The sequence below is a fragment of the Cnephaeus nilssonii genome, assembly GCF_951640355.1.
Source record: "Cnephaeus nilssonii genome assembly, chromosome: 9".
NCBI lineage: Eukaryota > Metazoa > Chordata > Mammalia > Chiroptera > Vespertilionidae > Cnephaeus > Cnephaeus nilssonii.
Genome location: NC_137080.1, coordinates 30,996,639 through 31,012,256, shown reverse-complemented (window position 1 = coordinate 31,012,256; position 15,618 = coordinate 30,996,639). Strand labels below are relative to the sequence as shown.

The window sequence follows — 15,618 nt, the reverse complement described above, 5'->3', positions numbered from 1 at the left end:
GATCAAAATGGGAAGCTATGTTATGGTAGTGAGTGTGTAAGGTAAAGATTAACATTAACTGACTTAAATTTTTAAAAGATCACTTTGCCTTAAAAATAGATGGTAGGGAGAAACAAGGATCACTTAGGAGATTATTTCAATAACCTGCATGAGAGATGATAGTGCTTGGACCAGGATGATAGCAACAAGAGTAGCAATAAGTTGTTGAAGTCTGGATATGTTTTGATGGTAACATCAACAACATTTCCTTCTATGTTGGATGTGAAATGTGAGAGGGAAGAAGCGTCATGGAGACAAGAAAATATGAATCTTCATTCAAAAAGACCTAATTTTTTAAATTAAATGTCTCTTGTAATCTTCACCATGATTTACTTATCTTTACCTCTTTGAAAAAAAGTTCATCACCATCTACACAATACACTCTTGTGAATCTGGAAGCAGCCAGAATTATGCATTGTATTGTCAAAGAAACTAAACAATGACTCCTGGCCTCAAAGGAGTTTATCATTTGGTAAACAAAACCCCCTTTGAATAGGAGGGAGATATATTTGGATAGCATTACAAATGTAGCTCGAAATTGCAACTTGGTGTTAAATCAGAATGCTCTGGACATGTCTGTTGAAATGAGGTAACCACGCCCACCAACTGTCCACTGGAATGAGGGACAGAGGAGCAGTTAGAGTAAAATCCATCTTCACAAGAAGTGGAGAATCAAGCATCTGAAGGGAAGGCTACTTCTAGGTATGGTGTAATGTTACCACTTGGCTTTATCCCCTGCTCAGCTCCCTATGGACTCACTTATATCTCTCCCAGGGAAGAAACAGAACAAAGAATGAAGAAAAAGCTGTTTTCCCCCAAAATCCTCTTGGATATGAGAGTAAAAGCCAATACCACACTGAGAGGTCTCATAGAATGTAGCCCAAAAAGGCACCGAGTGTAGCATAACTTTGGTATCTCAAAGGCTCCATGCATTGTAGGCCATAACCATTGGTGCAGGGAGCTGTGTCCTCAGAAACTCAGACATTCATTGTGCTGGTGCTTCCCCAGGATATGTCAGTACAACCCAGCAGAGGCGGGGCAGAAAACCGAAAGAGGAGTAAAAGAAGTAGATATCACAGGTAGCTGACGTATTTATGAGCAAGCACACGTGAGAATCTCAGAAATACTTGCATGAGCTCAGCTGCATTGTTAGCAGGAGAGGTTAACTACATTACCATCATTGACCAGCTTTTAAAGAATAATGGTGAAATGAGTTCTTTATACTCCAATTACTCACTGCAGCATTTTGTATAATTGTATTTCACAATTAAGCAGTCTGTCTACCCTAAAGCTCACGCATTTGCTACATCTGTTCAAGATCTCCAGAACCCAGGTAGATAGCCTCTTCAGGGATATTAAAGAGAATGAATACTGCAAAACAGACTATTGTTCTTTTGAAAATGGTAAACATGAGAAATTTTTTAAAAAACAAGCACTCTTTATAAAAGCAGTCATTTCATAAAAACAATTTAAAAGGCTGACTATCTGCAGGCCATCTGTCCTGGTGTATATATAAGAACCTTATTTTTCATAACACTTCAGCCATGCTGCTCACATCCTTTCCAGTCACTAAGGAAATAATGTTCCTTCTTTCATGCTCCTCAAATGGCTTCACACACTGCATTATGTTGAAGCTGCCAAAATAACACTTTGTGGCAGTGTAACAATTATACCCAAATTCAATAATTCTCTTAATCTTGGTTTATATTTTGACCTTGACTCCAAAATTCCTCATGCCAAAAGAGAGTACTTTTTGTTACTTTATTCATTTAGTTGAGTTTCTGTCCTTCCTTCTTCTAAAAAACAGTCTTTGAAGTGTCCTGGGCCTCTAGTTCCAGGTGATGGTGAGATTAGTCTCACTATTTTTGTCATCATTACCGTAAGTGCAGGAATGGAGGCGAAAGGTCCAGTGAGGATGTCCACACCACTACCACCAATTTCCTAGACAAGAGGGTCGGTGGTTGAGTGTTTCAGCAGGGGAGATATGATTGTACGCTAGCCAGTAGAAGAGAGGAGAGGAGAAAAAGAGATCTGGGACATGAGTGTGACAGAGTAGAAGATCAGTAAGACTTTCATTTAAGTAAACTCAGTAGGCTCCTTGGAAAATTTTACCATTAGAAGATGGAAAATTTAACAAGATATCTGTTAGGTTAAAAACGCTATGAAAACGACAGTGATATGGAAGTGATTCACACACAAGTACATATGGTCTAGAAAGAAGAGCAGAGATCTTGGCACACATCACCCGCAATCCCAGAACTCGCATACTGAAAGCATTGCTGTGAGCTGGCCTGTAAGTGTAAGAAATGATATTATCAAGTTCCAAAGTTCAGCTACACATTTTCATTTTCACTTAGTCAACCCCTTAAATTTTAAATCGTAATATATATTTCTATAATTATTGTTGACCCCCTATCCACCGGTACCTGTTAAGATTTCTGTGCTTATAAAGTATGAAGACATGTGTGTGTGTGTGTGTGTGTGCGTGTGTGTGTGTGTGTGTGTGTGTGTGTGTGTGTGTGTGTTGGGGGTGATGTGAAAGGGGTGGGAAGCAAATGGGGAAAATAATTCTCTGGGATAAAACAGTCTGGCAACAACTTTCCACCCTTTTCTGAAATAGTTTTATCATCTTGTCATATACTGTGCTACTCTTATCTATCAGGAAAATGACAATAGCCCCACTCTCAGTGAGAAGGAGGAGGAAGGGGAGGGGGAGGGGGAGGGTGGAGGAGGGGGAGGAGGAGGAGGAGAGGGAGGAAGAGAGGGAGAAGGAGGGGGAGGAGGAGAAGAGGAGGGGGGAGGAAGGAGGAGGAAAGGGAGGAGGAGGGGGAGGGGAGGAGGAAGGAGGAGGAGGAGGGAAACAGAAAGAGAGAAGAGATTAAGAGATTTACCTTCCAATGAGTGAGAACTCGCCCACCACGCCCAGGCGCCGCATGGCACTCAGGAGGCCCCGAACCGTCATGCCTTCGCAGAAGCAGACCACCACTCTCGCCTTGGGGAGCCGTTCTCGGAGCTTGCGCAGGAGTCGGTCGAAGCTCTTCTCCCCAGCATTGCTGTAGATTTTGTCTGAATGGGCGATGCAGAGACCTTCCTGGGCAGCCAGCTCTTTGAAAGCGTCCATTCCACTCTCCCCATAATTCCCTGTCCAAAAACAATCAACAGATGTTCAAGACAACCTGGCAGCAGCCACACTCACACCTGGAATAAGGATTCCCTGGTCACTGGGAATGGAGAGGACAGACTGACCAAATAACTTGTCAGTGTAACTGGGACTGAAGGAAGAGCTGGATGGATCAAGGAGCATGATCAAACGATCAACTCTGAAAATAATGAGAAACTATCTAACTAGGGCATCCACAGTGAAACAAGTTTTGATAAATGAAGGCCTGCTGCCCTATTTTATAATCATGATTAATAGTGGCTGTCCCAAATTTTAGCACTGTGAGAGAGATCAGCGCACTGTGGTCGGAGGTCAAATAGCACAATGAGAAGGCCTGTTCCTTTGAGGGCTTGCTTCCCAGGCAGCCTGGTTAAGAGGTAGGCACTTATGGTGACAGCAAGCCCTGCCACATTTCCATGAAGAGGGAGTAAACAAAGCAAACGGAATACCTGGCCAGGCCAGAATAAGCAGACAATAAACAGAATCAGGGCTTAGTCAAAATCCAACACCCTCTGATGAAGTGATGGGGCTATGGGAGATTTGGTCTTCTGTTTTGATTTTTATGTTAATGTCATTCCTATAATAAAACATACTTTAAAAAACTAAGAACTCATAGAAATCACTTAAATAAAACAAGTATCATATTGTGTCAGTTCCCCATCTCTCAGTCTCACTGATGACTGTAGCCCCCACCTTAGTGTCCTCTATAGCTCCACTCCTTTCCCCAAGTTGATACCCAGGTAGATGATGCAATACACTGTCCCCAGTTTCTCAACTCCCTCCATCTGAAGATACTTCCTATAACCTACTTATTTCTACTTTTGACTTTGTTATCCCAAATGTCACTAATACCTCTGAATGTGGCTGTCAAACATCCCAGTCTTTGTTTATCTCTTCTTATCTTTCAAGCTCATATATTCTAACTAGAGGCCCGGTGCATGAAAATTCATGTACTGGAGAGGGGGTCCCTCAGCCCAGCCTGCCCCCTCTCACAGTCCAGGAGCCCTCATGGGCAGGAGGTGACCCTGTGATCAGGGGAAGGCGATGCCCCCATCATACCTCTGCTGCTGCCACTGCCGGCAGCACAAGCCTCAGCCAGCCCTGGTTACCTGAGCCTCTGTCAGCCCTGGGCGGCTGGACAGCCATCATCCAAGGTTTTCCTGTGCCTCGGGCCGGCCCTGGGCAGCTGGGCAGCCAATATCCGAGGCTTGCCTGCACCTCGGGCTGGGTCTGGGCAGCTGGGGGCTGAGGGGACTGGGGGACTCCAAAGGCAGGTGTGGCTGAGGGCACTGGGTGTCACCATCTTGTGGCTGTGGGTGCCTCCATCTTTGAGGGTGTGGCAGTCAATTAGCATATTCCCTCATTATTGGCTGTGGGTGCTGCCATCTTTGCAATGGTGTGAGGGTCAATTAGCATATTCCCTCTTTATTAGATAGGATACCCATTCTCAAGCATTCATTCTACCTCACAGAAACCTCAAATCCATTTACCTCAATATTTTTCTTTCCATCCTGCCTCTCATTTGCCTCATAGCCGAATTTAGATCTTACAGCCCAACGTCGCTAGCACTCCCTTGAAAATTTTTTCACTCCCTTGTGTTTCCCTGACAAAATTCTAATGCTAGTTAAACCTAGCCATTCTCCTATTCCATGTTTACCAGGTGTACCAGTTAATAATGTGGATTTTGTAATCTAAGAAAACACAATAATTTCAAGAGATACATCAAAAGTGCTTTATTCAAAGTAATGTCCATCGCTAGCTACACATTTTCCCCATCTTTCATGTAATTTGTGGATACCTTCCCAATAGAACTTTTCTTGTTTTGAGGCAAACCATTCAGAGAACCAATTTTCCACTTTTTTGTACGTTTTGAAGTGCTGCTCAGAAAGTGCATGTGCCATTGATAGGAACAAGTGGTAATCGGAAGTAGCAAGGTCTGGTCAATACAGCGGGTGGGTTAATACTTCCCAGGCAAGATCTTTTAACGTGTCTTTAACTGTTTGAAGTGTGTGATGATGCGTTATCATGAAGCAAAATTACTTTGCCATGTCTTCTGGAACATTCTGGTCATTTTATGATCAAAGCATGGTTCAAATTGATTATTTGTTGTCTGTAGTGATCAGTATTAATGGTTTCACCTGGTTTTAGAAGCTCATAATACACCACACCTTCCTGATCCCACCAAACACAGAGCATTGTCTTCTTTCCGAAGTGAAGCGATTTGGTCTTGCAGTCGATGTTGATGGTTGACTTGGATCAACCCATGATTTTGTGCATTTGAGATTCTCAAAATAAATCCACTTTTCATCGCCAGTCACAATTCGATGCAAAAGAGACTTTCATTCGTGCCATTGAAGCAACATTTTACTGATGACTTTTCGGTTTTCCATTTGTCTTTCATTCAGTTGATGTGGCACCCATTTTCCTTCCTTTAAAATCTTTCCCATTGCTTGTAAATGATTGGAAATTGTTTCCTGAGCAACGTTTAATCTTTCTGCAGGTTGTTTTTGAGTTTGACATGCATCTTCATCCAATAATGCTTGTAAGTGTTGGTCTTCAAATTTTTGTTGTTGACCTGGACGTTCTTTGTTCTTCACATCGAAATCATCACTTTTAAAGCATTTAAACCAACGTTCACAAGTATCTTGAGATGGAGCATGTTCACCATAAGCTTCCTGAAGTATAGGATAACTTTCAGCAGCACTTTTCTTCAAAATAAAGTAATGAATTTAAACTTCCCACAAATGCTCTTTTTTTGGCACGAAATTTGACATTTTTAAGCGTAACAATATCTATGATGTTAACACCTTCAGAAAACTTTACATATGAAATTTTGAATCTTGCTGTCAATACAACAAAATAGCATACATATCAAATCACATATATATAAGCATATGTGTAACTCCATCTATTGAAAAAATCCGCCTTATTAACTGGTACACCTGGTACACCTAAAACATGCCTGAAAAAACTCATAACCTTGATGACTGGTTTTATTTAAAAATTATGAGCATAGCCTGGCCAATGTGGCTCAGTGGTTGAGTGACAACCTATGAATTGGGAGGTCACGGTTCAATTCCGGTCGGGGCACATGCCTGGGTTTCAGGCTCAGTCCCTAGTAGAGGGTGTGCTGAAGGCAGCTAAGCAATTTTTCTCTCTCATCATTGATGTTTCTCTCTCTCTCTCTCTCTCTCTCTCTCTCTCTCTCCTTCCTCTCTGAAATCAATTTAAAAAAAAAGAAGCAAGTGAAGATGTTATTTTTTTTTTAATTATGAGCATACATACCAAAAGGGGCACTCAACAGTGCAAGGAAATAGTACTACATCACCAATGTAAATAAATTTTCCTAGTCTCTAACATGATTATTTTATCCTTGCTTTTCTCTCTTCAAATCTCTAAACAGCTGACCCTCATCTCAGCTAGGACCTTCATTTCATCCTAATAATAAAAGCCCAGGATTGTAACTTGTAACGACCAATCACGACCAAAGGCTGACCAACCGGAAGTCAGTGCTGGGTTGCCGTGGTGATCTTCACAGCCGCTGCCACATGTTGTGGGCTCAACTGGTTGGCTCCCCCCAGGCCATGCCACCCCGCGATCATGGGGCGAACAGGCCAGACCAAACTGCCCCACAATCACGGAGCGAACAGGCCAGGCCGAGCCGCCCCGCAATCCCTGGCAAAGAAGCCACTCTGCTGACAAACCTGCGCTAGGGACCTGTTCGGGCATGTGGCGTGGAGTCCGGGGCCTCTAGTCTGCAGCCACGGGAAGTCTGCCTCTCCCCAGAGTTAGGAGCACCAGCCCAGGTCTACCCAGCGGCCTGGTCCTGACTACGGGGGTGAGTTCCTGCAGGCTGGGGTTTGATCCCCACGCATTAGCAGTAGGAGACCAGTTCCTTTGGTATTGCTGTGTGTCCGGGTTTTGGATAAATACCCAGCGGTCCCAGGTGCCAGCTTAGCAAAATCTTTTAAGAGGAGAATTCTGTCTGGGTTTCCTCAAATTCCCTCAGCCCCTACTCACCCCTCTGTAAAGGCGCAGAACAAGTGAGGCCCCTTAAATAAAAATCAGAGGTCTCCAGCAACGGTGGGCCTCTCTCATCACAGTTACTTGGACTGGATGGCATTTGAGTATTTATCTAGGCACCATGACAGAGAAACACAAGCTCAAGTCATGATCTCTGCCCTTAAATAATTCACAATCTTATTAGAGCGAGTGGATGATAAAAGCGCAGTAATAATATCACAATGTAAGGCAACAATACAGAGAGGAACAGAGGCAATTGCTAGGATGATTTTCCAATAATTAGTACAAAGAGTATTTGCTGTGAATTAAAAAAAAAATATGTGTGGAAGTAGCTACCTCATGAGTATGGCATCCTTTCCTATTTTAAAGGAAGCTGAATTTCATGTGAACTATGATATCTGAGGCACAGGACAAGGGAGGCCATAAGTGTACTACGCTTTGATATTTGAGTCATTCTTTATTGTTCAATGTGATTTATTTCTGTACACCTCAGTTTTGTAGTAAATTACTATAATAATACATCTTGCTATAAAAATATTACTAGAAGATCAAATGATCAGGTGACATTTTTTGTTATTTTCTATAAATGAACACAATCTCTGGTATGCTAAAGTAATAGGTATTATAGATACCTCAGATAGTGATAAGCCTCACTTGTAATCAAGATAGGCTTGATTACAAGTGAGGCTTACTATCACAACCCAAATTTATTGCTTAAAAAAATAAAAGCAGGTAGCCAACTAGAAACTGAACCAAATATGAGCCCTTGAAGGGCAAATGTAAATTGGATAAGCTTTGCTATTACAAGAGCAAGAAGAAAAAAGTCAGATGCAAGAATGAAAACTACATTGCATCCACTCTAAGTAGCTGTTAAAGAAAAGGAATGATATACTATGAAAATACTTAATACAGATTGTAAAGACATTTCCTAGAGTAGGTGATATTTCAGTTAATTTTTTTTAAATGTGAAGAGGTTAGCTAGATAAGAAAAAGGTGTAGGGATCCCTAATTGCAGATGGTGCAGGCGGGGCTGAGGGACTCCCTTCCATGCACGAATTTCGTGCACTGGTCCTCTAGTATTTCAATAAGAACATAGAAACAATCAAACTAGAATTAATTCAGCTACACACCACAACATCTATGAAACTTTATTCATTGGCACTCATATTCGCTAGCATCCCTCCTATGGCAAATTTGAAGTGCTTCTGCTTCAGGATAGAGCTGACTTCTGCTCAGGAATGAAGTCCCATCACTTTTTGTCTATTAAAGGACTTTCTTTTCATATTGTCCCCTCTCTTTTGTAAAATAAATTTCCCCTTCTAATTGTGTAAGAAAAAAATACTCTTGCCAGGCTGGTGTTGCTTAATGGTTGAGCATTGACCCATGAAACAAGAGGTCCCCAGTTTGGTTCCTGGTCAGGGCACATGCCAGAGTTTCAGGCTCAATCCCCAAGGTGGGGTGTGGAGGGCAGCAGATCGATGTCTCTCTGTCATCAATATTTCTTGTAACTATCCCTCTCCATCCCCTTCTCTCTAAAATTAATAAAAACATAGTTTTAAAAAATACTCTTGGACTCTTTGTTCCACTTGACTTATCACCTCATTCACTACTGTTCACAGCAATAATCGTTGCCTAGGTCTATGTATTTGCTTCATCATCTCTCAATCTCTCTTTGACCTTCATTTCCATCACTTCAGAATATTTTTTGTCAAACTCTTCTCCTGTCAAGGTCACCAATATTTTCCCTGTTGCCATATTTTATGATCTGTTGTCTGATTTCATCTTCATGAACTACTCAGCTGCATTCAAAAGTTGGCTGCACCCTCTTTGAAATACTCTTTCCTCTTGGTTTCTCTGACACGGCCCTCTCAACCTTTCCTCACCACTTACTGACTACTCCTGAATGTATTTGCTAGATAGTCATATTCTTCTCAATCTCTAAATAAATGTCATACCAGGAACAGCCCTGGGAAACTTTCTCTGCTATAGTCTCATGAAGTACCTCGTTCAGTCACATTCCTTCAAACACCATTTGAATACCATGGTTGAATCTTAAATATAGATCTTCAGACTGGACTGCCATTTGGAGCAAAAGATTTGTACATTCAATTGCCTACCTGACATTTGTATCCACTTAAAGACATTTCAAACTTATCTGAAATAGAATTTTTCTCTCTCGGCCCTGCAAACCTGCCCCTTTTAGACATATCCTATTAGTAAATGGTGCCATTACCCAGCAATTTGTTCAATAATAAAATTTAAGAACTATTTGGACTTCTCTTCTATTGCAGATTAATTCCTGTAGACTCTATCTCTAAAATGTTCCTAAGTCGGTCTATTTTCTTTGTTTCAATCTTTGCCACCTTAAACCAAGTGTCTTAAGTTAGTTTCCCTAAAAACAGAGCTTAGGTGAAAATTCTTGTTCAAGTTATTTATTGAAGAGGAGAGAAGCAAGAGGATAACAGGAGGGAAGTGCCAAGCAAAAAAATGTCATCTCAGTGAGAGACATCAAGCTTCAGCTTGATTCCACAAGAAAGTGCTAGAGCATAAATTAATAATACTCAGTGTTGGCAAAACACAAATGCATTCAATTTTGGAGAAAGCAGTTCAAACTTTTGGTGGACAACTTAGAAGCAGTTTTCAAGATGTGTCAAGGTAAATGTCTTATAAATACAGCAATTGTTAAGTCAAAATAATTTTAAAAGAATATAATCCCCCTCCCTCCCCAAAAAAAGGACTTAGGACTTAAATCTCAGTTTCTATAAAAATTTCATGGGCATTGTGATAAAACCTAATTAAGATTCTCCTACATTTTTTTAAATGAAGTGTTCTTGTATCTCTTTTTTTCATAACAGAAATTATCAATTAAATGTATTTGCCTTTTAATTCAAGCATCTTTATATACCCTAATCCAGTCCAGTAAAGCCCTAAAGGATTCATTAACACATAACAAAATCCTCAGCTGCCTGGACTGTGGAAACAAATCAAAGTTCAAGCAAGAGGCATTGACAGATTATAAGGGAGAAACTGAAGCTGGCAAGTGGATGCCTCATCTGTCTGCAGAGAGGGGCATGGGAAGGAAGTCAGATGTCTCTTTCTCACCATAAATACAGATTCAGGAATCTACAAAGTGCATAAGAATTACAGCAAAGGACACTGTCAATCGGTCATAAGTTGGTGTTATAAGGGGAATAACTTCACAGAAAACTATTTTGTTCCTTTACCAAAATACATGCAGGATAGATGAGCAAGAATATATTATGCATTCAAACAAGAAAATTTTTGTTTTTAAATCTAGTGAAGACCTTGGACATAAGCAGACAAGAAACAGATACAGGGCTTACTCAAAATCCAACAACCGAACCTTTCAGGTTACAGACAAGGAAATAGAGCCACAGAGCGGGAAAAGGCTCACGAGTGTTAGAACTGGAATGCTTCTACATAACTTGACTCCTAGCTTGCTATTTGTTTCTCTTAATAGCACCAAGCAATCAAGCATGTATATTTTCATAATCCAGAAGACTGTCTGCATAGGTCAATAGGTTTTATGAAATATTAGTCCCAATTTCTTTATTTATATGTTTTCGTTCTGATAGCAATTTTTTATTACACAAATTGATAGAGAGCTGAGTAACATTCTTTGGACCATATTTAAACTAGCTATTTCTCTCAGTATTCCCAAAAGACCCCAAAATGATAGATAAATTTCCATGAGTAGCTCTAATATAGGAGGAGCAACTGTACTTTTGTTAATCTTTATACTTTAAAAATTGCATTCATAAACATTACCTTATTTGATTGTTACAACACCATATTGTACTCATTATATTGATAACAGTGCTAGATGTAAAGATCATACAATATGGGAAGAAAACTGCCTCCAGGAAGCTTAAAATCATGTTACTTTCATTTAGTAGCAGCAGGACTAATGACATGACAAGGACTTGTTTAAGTGTCTAGGAATCAGAAAAAGCTGCCTAAAAAAGTGCCACTTGTTGGTGAGGATGTGAAAAAAAAGGGAATCCTTGTGAACTCTTGGTAGAAATTCAAGTTGGTATAGCTATTATGAAAAATAGTATAAGATTCTTCAAAAACTTAAAAATAGGATCACCAAACGATCCAGTAATCCCACTACTTGGTATATATCCAAAGGATATAAAGTCAGTATCTCAAAGAGTTATCTGCACTCCCATGTTCACTGCAGTAGTTTTCACAATAGCTAATATATGAAAACAACCTATGTGTCCATCAATGGATGAATGGGTAAAGAAACTATGATATTAATATGAATATGTAAACACACACAGTGGAGTTTTAGCCATTAAAAACCCCCACCATTTGCAACATGGATGAACCCACAGGACCTTATACTAAGTGAAACAAGCCAGACAGAAAAAGACAAATTACCACATGATCTTATTTATATGTGGAATCTAAAAAAGTCAAACTTATAGAGCCAGAGAGCATAACAGTGACTACCAGGGGTTAAGGAGTGGGAAAAAAAATGGAGAGATATTGGTCAAAGGTACAAACTTTGTTATAAGAGGAGTAAGCTCTGGGGATCCAATGTATAGTATAATGAATGTATAGTTAATGATATAATTATATGTAATAATATACCATTACTAATATATAATACTAGAGGCCCAGTGCATGATTAAATCATGCACGTGTAGGGTCCCCTAGGCCTAACCTGCCATCCAGGCCATATCCACTGCCCCGCAAAGCCTAGCACGCTCCGCGGACACTGCTGGCAGCCTGCTCTCCGCTTTTGATGGCAGGGGGTCTGCTGGTGCCAGAGCGGACACATAGCTCCCCGCTTTCAATCGCAGGGGAGCTGGGTGTCCGCTGGTGCACCAGGCCTTTCAAAAGCCTCCGGCGGAGGCTTTTGGCCTGGTGCCAGAGCGGACAGACACCCAGCTCCCCTGCTTTCACTTTCGATCACAGGGGAGCTGGGTGTCTGTCCGCTGGTGCCGGAGCGGACACCCAGCTCCCCACTTTTGATGGTCCGCGGCGGGATGTGGGCTCGCTGCCCCAGAGGCCCCTTCTGTGCCGCAGCACAGCCATGGCACAGACACTGAGCTTGCGCCGCCACTGGCGACGCGAGCTCAGCGTCCTGCCAGCCCAATCAGCCACCCGGCCACCCCGAGTAACGCCCCCCCCCGCGTCTCCTGGCCAATCGTGGGCATAGCGAAAGTACTGTCAATTTGCATATTACTCTATTATTAGGTAGGATACTTAAAATTTGCTAGGATAGCAGATCTTAAATGTTCTTACCACACAAAGAAAGCTAGCAATGAGAGGTAATGGGTGTGGGAATTAGCTTGATTGTGGTAATCATTTCACAATATATATGCATATCCAACAATGATATTATATCCCTTAAATATATAAAATGTTTCAAATATACCTCAGTAAATCTGGGGGAACAAAAGAAAAAAGTCTTTATTCTGGGTCTTCAATTATGAACAGATTTTCCTCAGATAGAAAGAATGGTAGGTACATGTATGTCTATCTACTAGGTCATGAGCAAATCATGCCAGGCTCAAAATAAAACACTCAGCACAGAGCACACCCTCTTGTCCTCCTGTCCCACTTCCATTCTGCCACTCAGGCTTCCTCTTGCCTTTCCTGGTGTTAAGAAATTTATTTAGATTCTTCTCTCTGCAGCCTTGGAAGATATATAAAGAACTGGCTTTTAATAAAACTCTTAAAAAATAAAAGAGCCATGGAATTGTAAACATCCAGACCTGACAGAGAGCTGCATATTAACATTCAATTAGCAAATAATTTATTGAGTTCTCGACTTGAAAAACAATCCTTGGGTTCTGCACTTCAAGAGTTGCCAAGAAACATTGGACACTGGCTCTGCCTTCAGTTTGATGAATATTTACTATGTGTCTAGCACTGTACTAAAATAGCTAGATTTCATTTATTCATCATAACAACTCCATATAAAAGTTACAAGTCCTCTTTTACAGGCAAGGGCAGGAAAGCTCTAAGAGGTTAAGTAACTTGCCCAAGATCATACAGGGTTAGAACTGGGATTTCACATCTGAATTCTATACTGCCCCCTACATGGACTTACAACTGTGAAGGCATGACACAAGACTACAAAACACAGCAACAATAGAAAGCCACATAAGCTACATGTGAAATGGAAAATGGCATAATACTAAGAGAGCAGGGAGGGTCAAAGAATACCTTTGGGAATAGTAGAAATGAAAGTTGGCCTTAAAGAGTGTATGCAAGGGACTGGTATTCAGGGTGAATGGGACTGAACGAGAATCCACAGAGGTATTTTTAGAGGCAATGAGAAGAGAATCCCACTGCAGCAGAAGGTTCGTGTTTTATAGAATGACACTCTATATAATGAACTTCAAGTGAAGCATCTGGCATACCACTACCAGACTGCAACATGGAAATATACTGTATGTTGCTGTGTCATAACAGATTTTATAACAGACTTTATCACTGTTATAATGTTGCCTAAACTCTAGAGAGTAAGAAAGGGAAGAGTAGAAAGTCTATAAAATATAAAATTAAAATTTGTTGAAAAATATTAATTTCTACCTCATATAACAAAGAGATTTACAGAGAGCAAATCAAGATAGTCTATAAATTAAGCTTCTAAACAGACCTTGTGGGAAGATTTATAAGAGAGAACATAGGGGTTGCAAAGAATCACCATTGTTTGTAATAATAAAAGTGTTTAAATATAATAGGAATGGACATTATTGCCCATATATAGACTGCCTTAATTTCTGACATTTCACGCTTGCATTTCTTCCTTGGTATTCTATAGCAGTCTCAGGCTTCCTGGTGAGCTGAAATCATTAGAGCTATGGCCCAGTCTTTGTGCGAGGTCCTAAAAACTGACTACTCTGCCTCCTGGGACATCTTAGACAAATAAGATAATATCCAATTTTTAAAAGAATCATGATGAATAAATTTGCTCTCACAGTGCATTTTGGAAACTACTGTAAATATTCAACAACAAACAATATAAGAAATTTCTTCTTTTTTTACCCTAATCCCTTGCGATGAAATATAAATATATTTCCTCTTCATTTCAGTAAAGACTGCACTGGTTTGAGTTCTTTTTGGGGGTGGGTGGTGGGAGCGTGGGGAGTCTTTCTGGAAACCACAACTTAACTTTCTCTTCAAGAGAAACAAATTTATACTTTAACATTTCGGGGCAATCTTTTAATTTGTTCATTACTCCCACTTAAAGAATAGAAAATGCGATGGCTCCCCTGACTCCATGCACACACCTGCAGTCAGCATTATGGGTCTGTCTGGTCAGTCAGAGGTGAGTGAGTCATCACTGGCCTTAGAGGCATGCAGGAGAATTCATGTGCAAGGTCAGTGAAGGAACTACCTCACACAGGGCAATCACAGAGAATGAAAGGGAATCATTTTACCAGCAATTTCCCATCCTACCTATAATCATCCCAGTTTGAACAGTTTTAACATCTAAGAAGAAGAAGGAAAATTACCAAAAAGTGATTGACATCTTTGTGCAATATAATTGAAGCCAAGTAACCTTTGTCTCATCACATTTTCAGGGATGCCTTACAGCTGATTGCATAAGAGGATGACCCTTGGGGCAATCAACCTGGTTTGTGTCCTGGATCCTGGATAAGAAGATAGATAAGATAGCCTTTAAGTGTTTTATTTAAGCTTTGATTTCCTCTTGTGTAAAATGTAGATTATAATATGCATCTCAAAGACTTATGATTATTAAATCATATGTGTTAATGATTGCAAAGTTCCCAGAACATAGAAAAAAATCAGGGAATGGGGCCTATTTTTACTCTCCATGTCTTTCTAAACTTTAGAGTCTAAAGTTGTAGAATATAAAAATGGACATAAGACTTTAGCAGGACCTAAGAGCTTTATTTTTATTTTTTTAAATATGTTTTATCTTTAAAACAGTTTTAGGTTCATGGCAATATTGAGCTGAAGGTACAGAGATTTCCGATGTACACCCTACCCCCACATGCATAGTCTCCCCCATTATCACCATCCTCTACCGGAGTGGTACATTTGTTATAGTAATGGATAAACTTACATTGACACACCATTATTGCCCAGAGTTCATAGTTTATATGAGGGCTTACTCTTCATGTTACATATTCTATGCATTTGAATAAATCTATAATGACATGTATCCATCATTGTAGTATCATACAGTATACCTCATTACCCTAAAAATCTTCTGTGTTTTTCCTCTTCACCCTTCCCTCCCTGCTAACCCATGGCAACCACTTACCTTAAGTCAGGTAGGATGCCTTAAGAGCTTTAGATTCCATTTTCTCTATGTTCCTATTTATAAAATTCAAAATTGCAATTATTTCTTTAACTGCAGTGCTTCGCTCTCCACTCATGTTTCA

General features: G+C 40.4%; 1 protein-coding gene across 2 annotated transcripts in view; it reads right to left on the bottom strand.

Moving 5' to 3' along the window:
* The window catches only part of GRM1 (glutamate metabotropic receptor 1), a gene marked incomplete at both ends in the record, with an annotated part of 294,451 nt that overhangs the window by 196,994 nt on the left and 81,839 nt on the right, over window positions 1-15,618 (bottom strand). For both annotated transcript variants that reach the window (XM_079780139.1, XM_079780140.1), the window contains one exon: window positions 2,931-3,180. In XM_079780139.1, coding sequence (XP_079636265.1) covers window positions 2,931-3,180 — 250 coding nt within the window. The remainder of the gene's footprint in view (window positions 1-2,930; window positions 3,181-15,618) is intronic.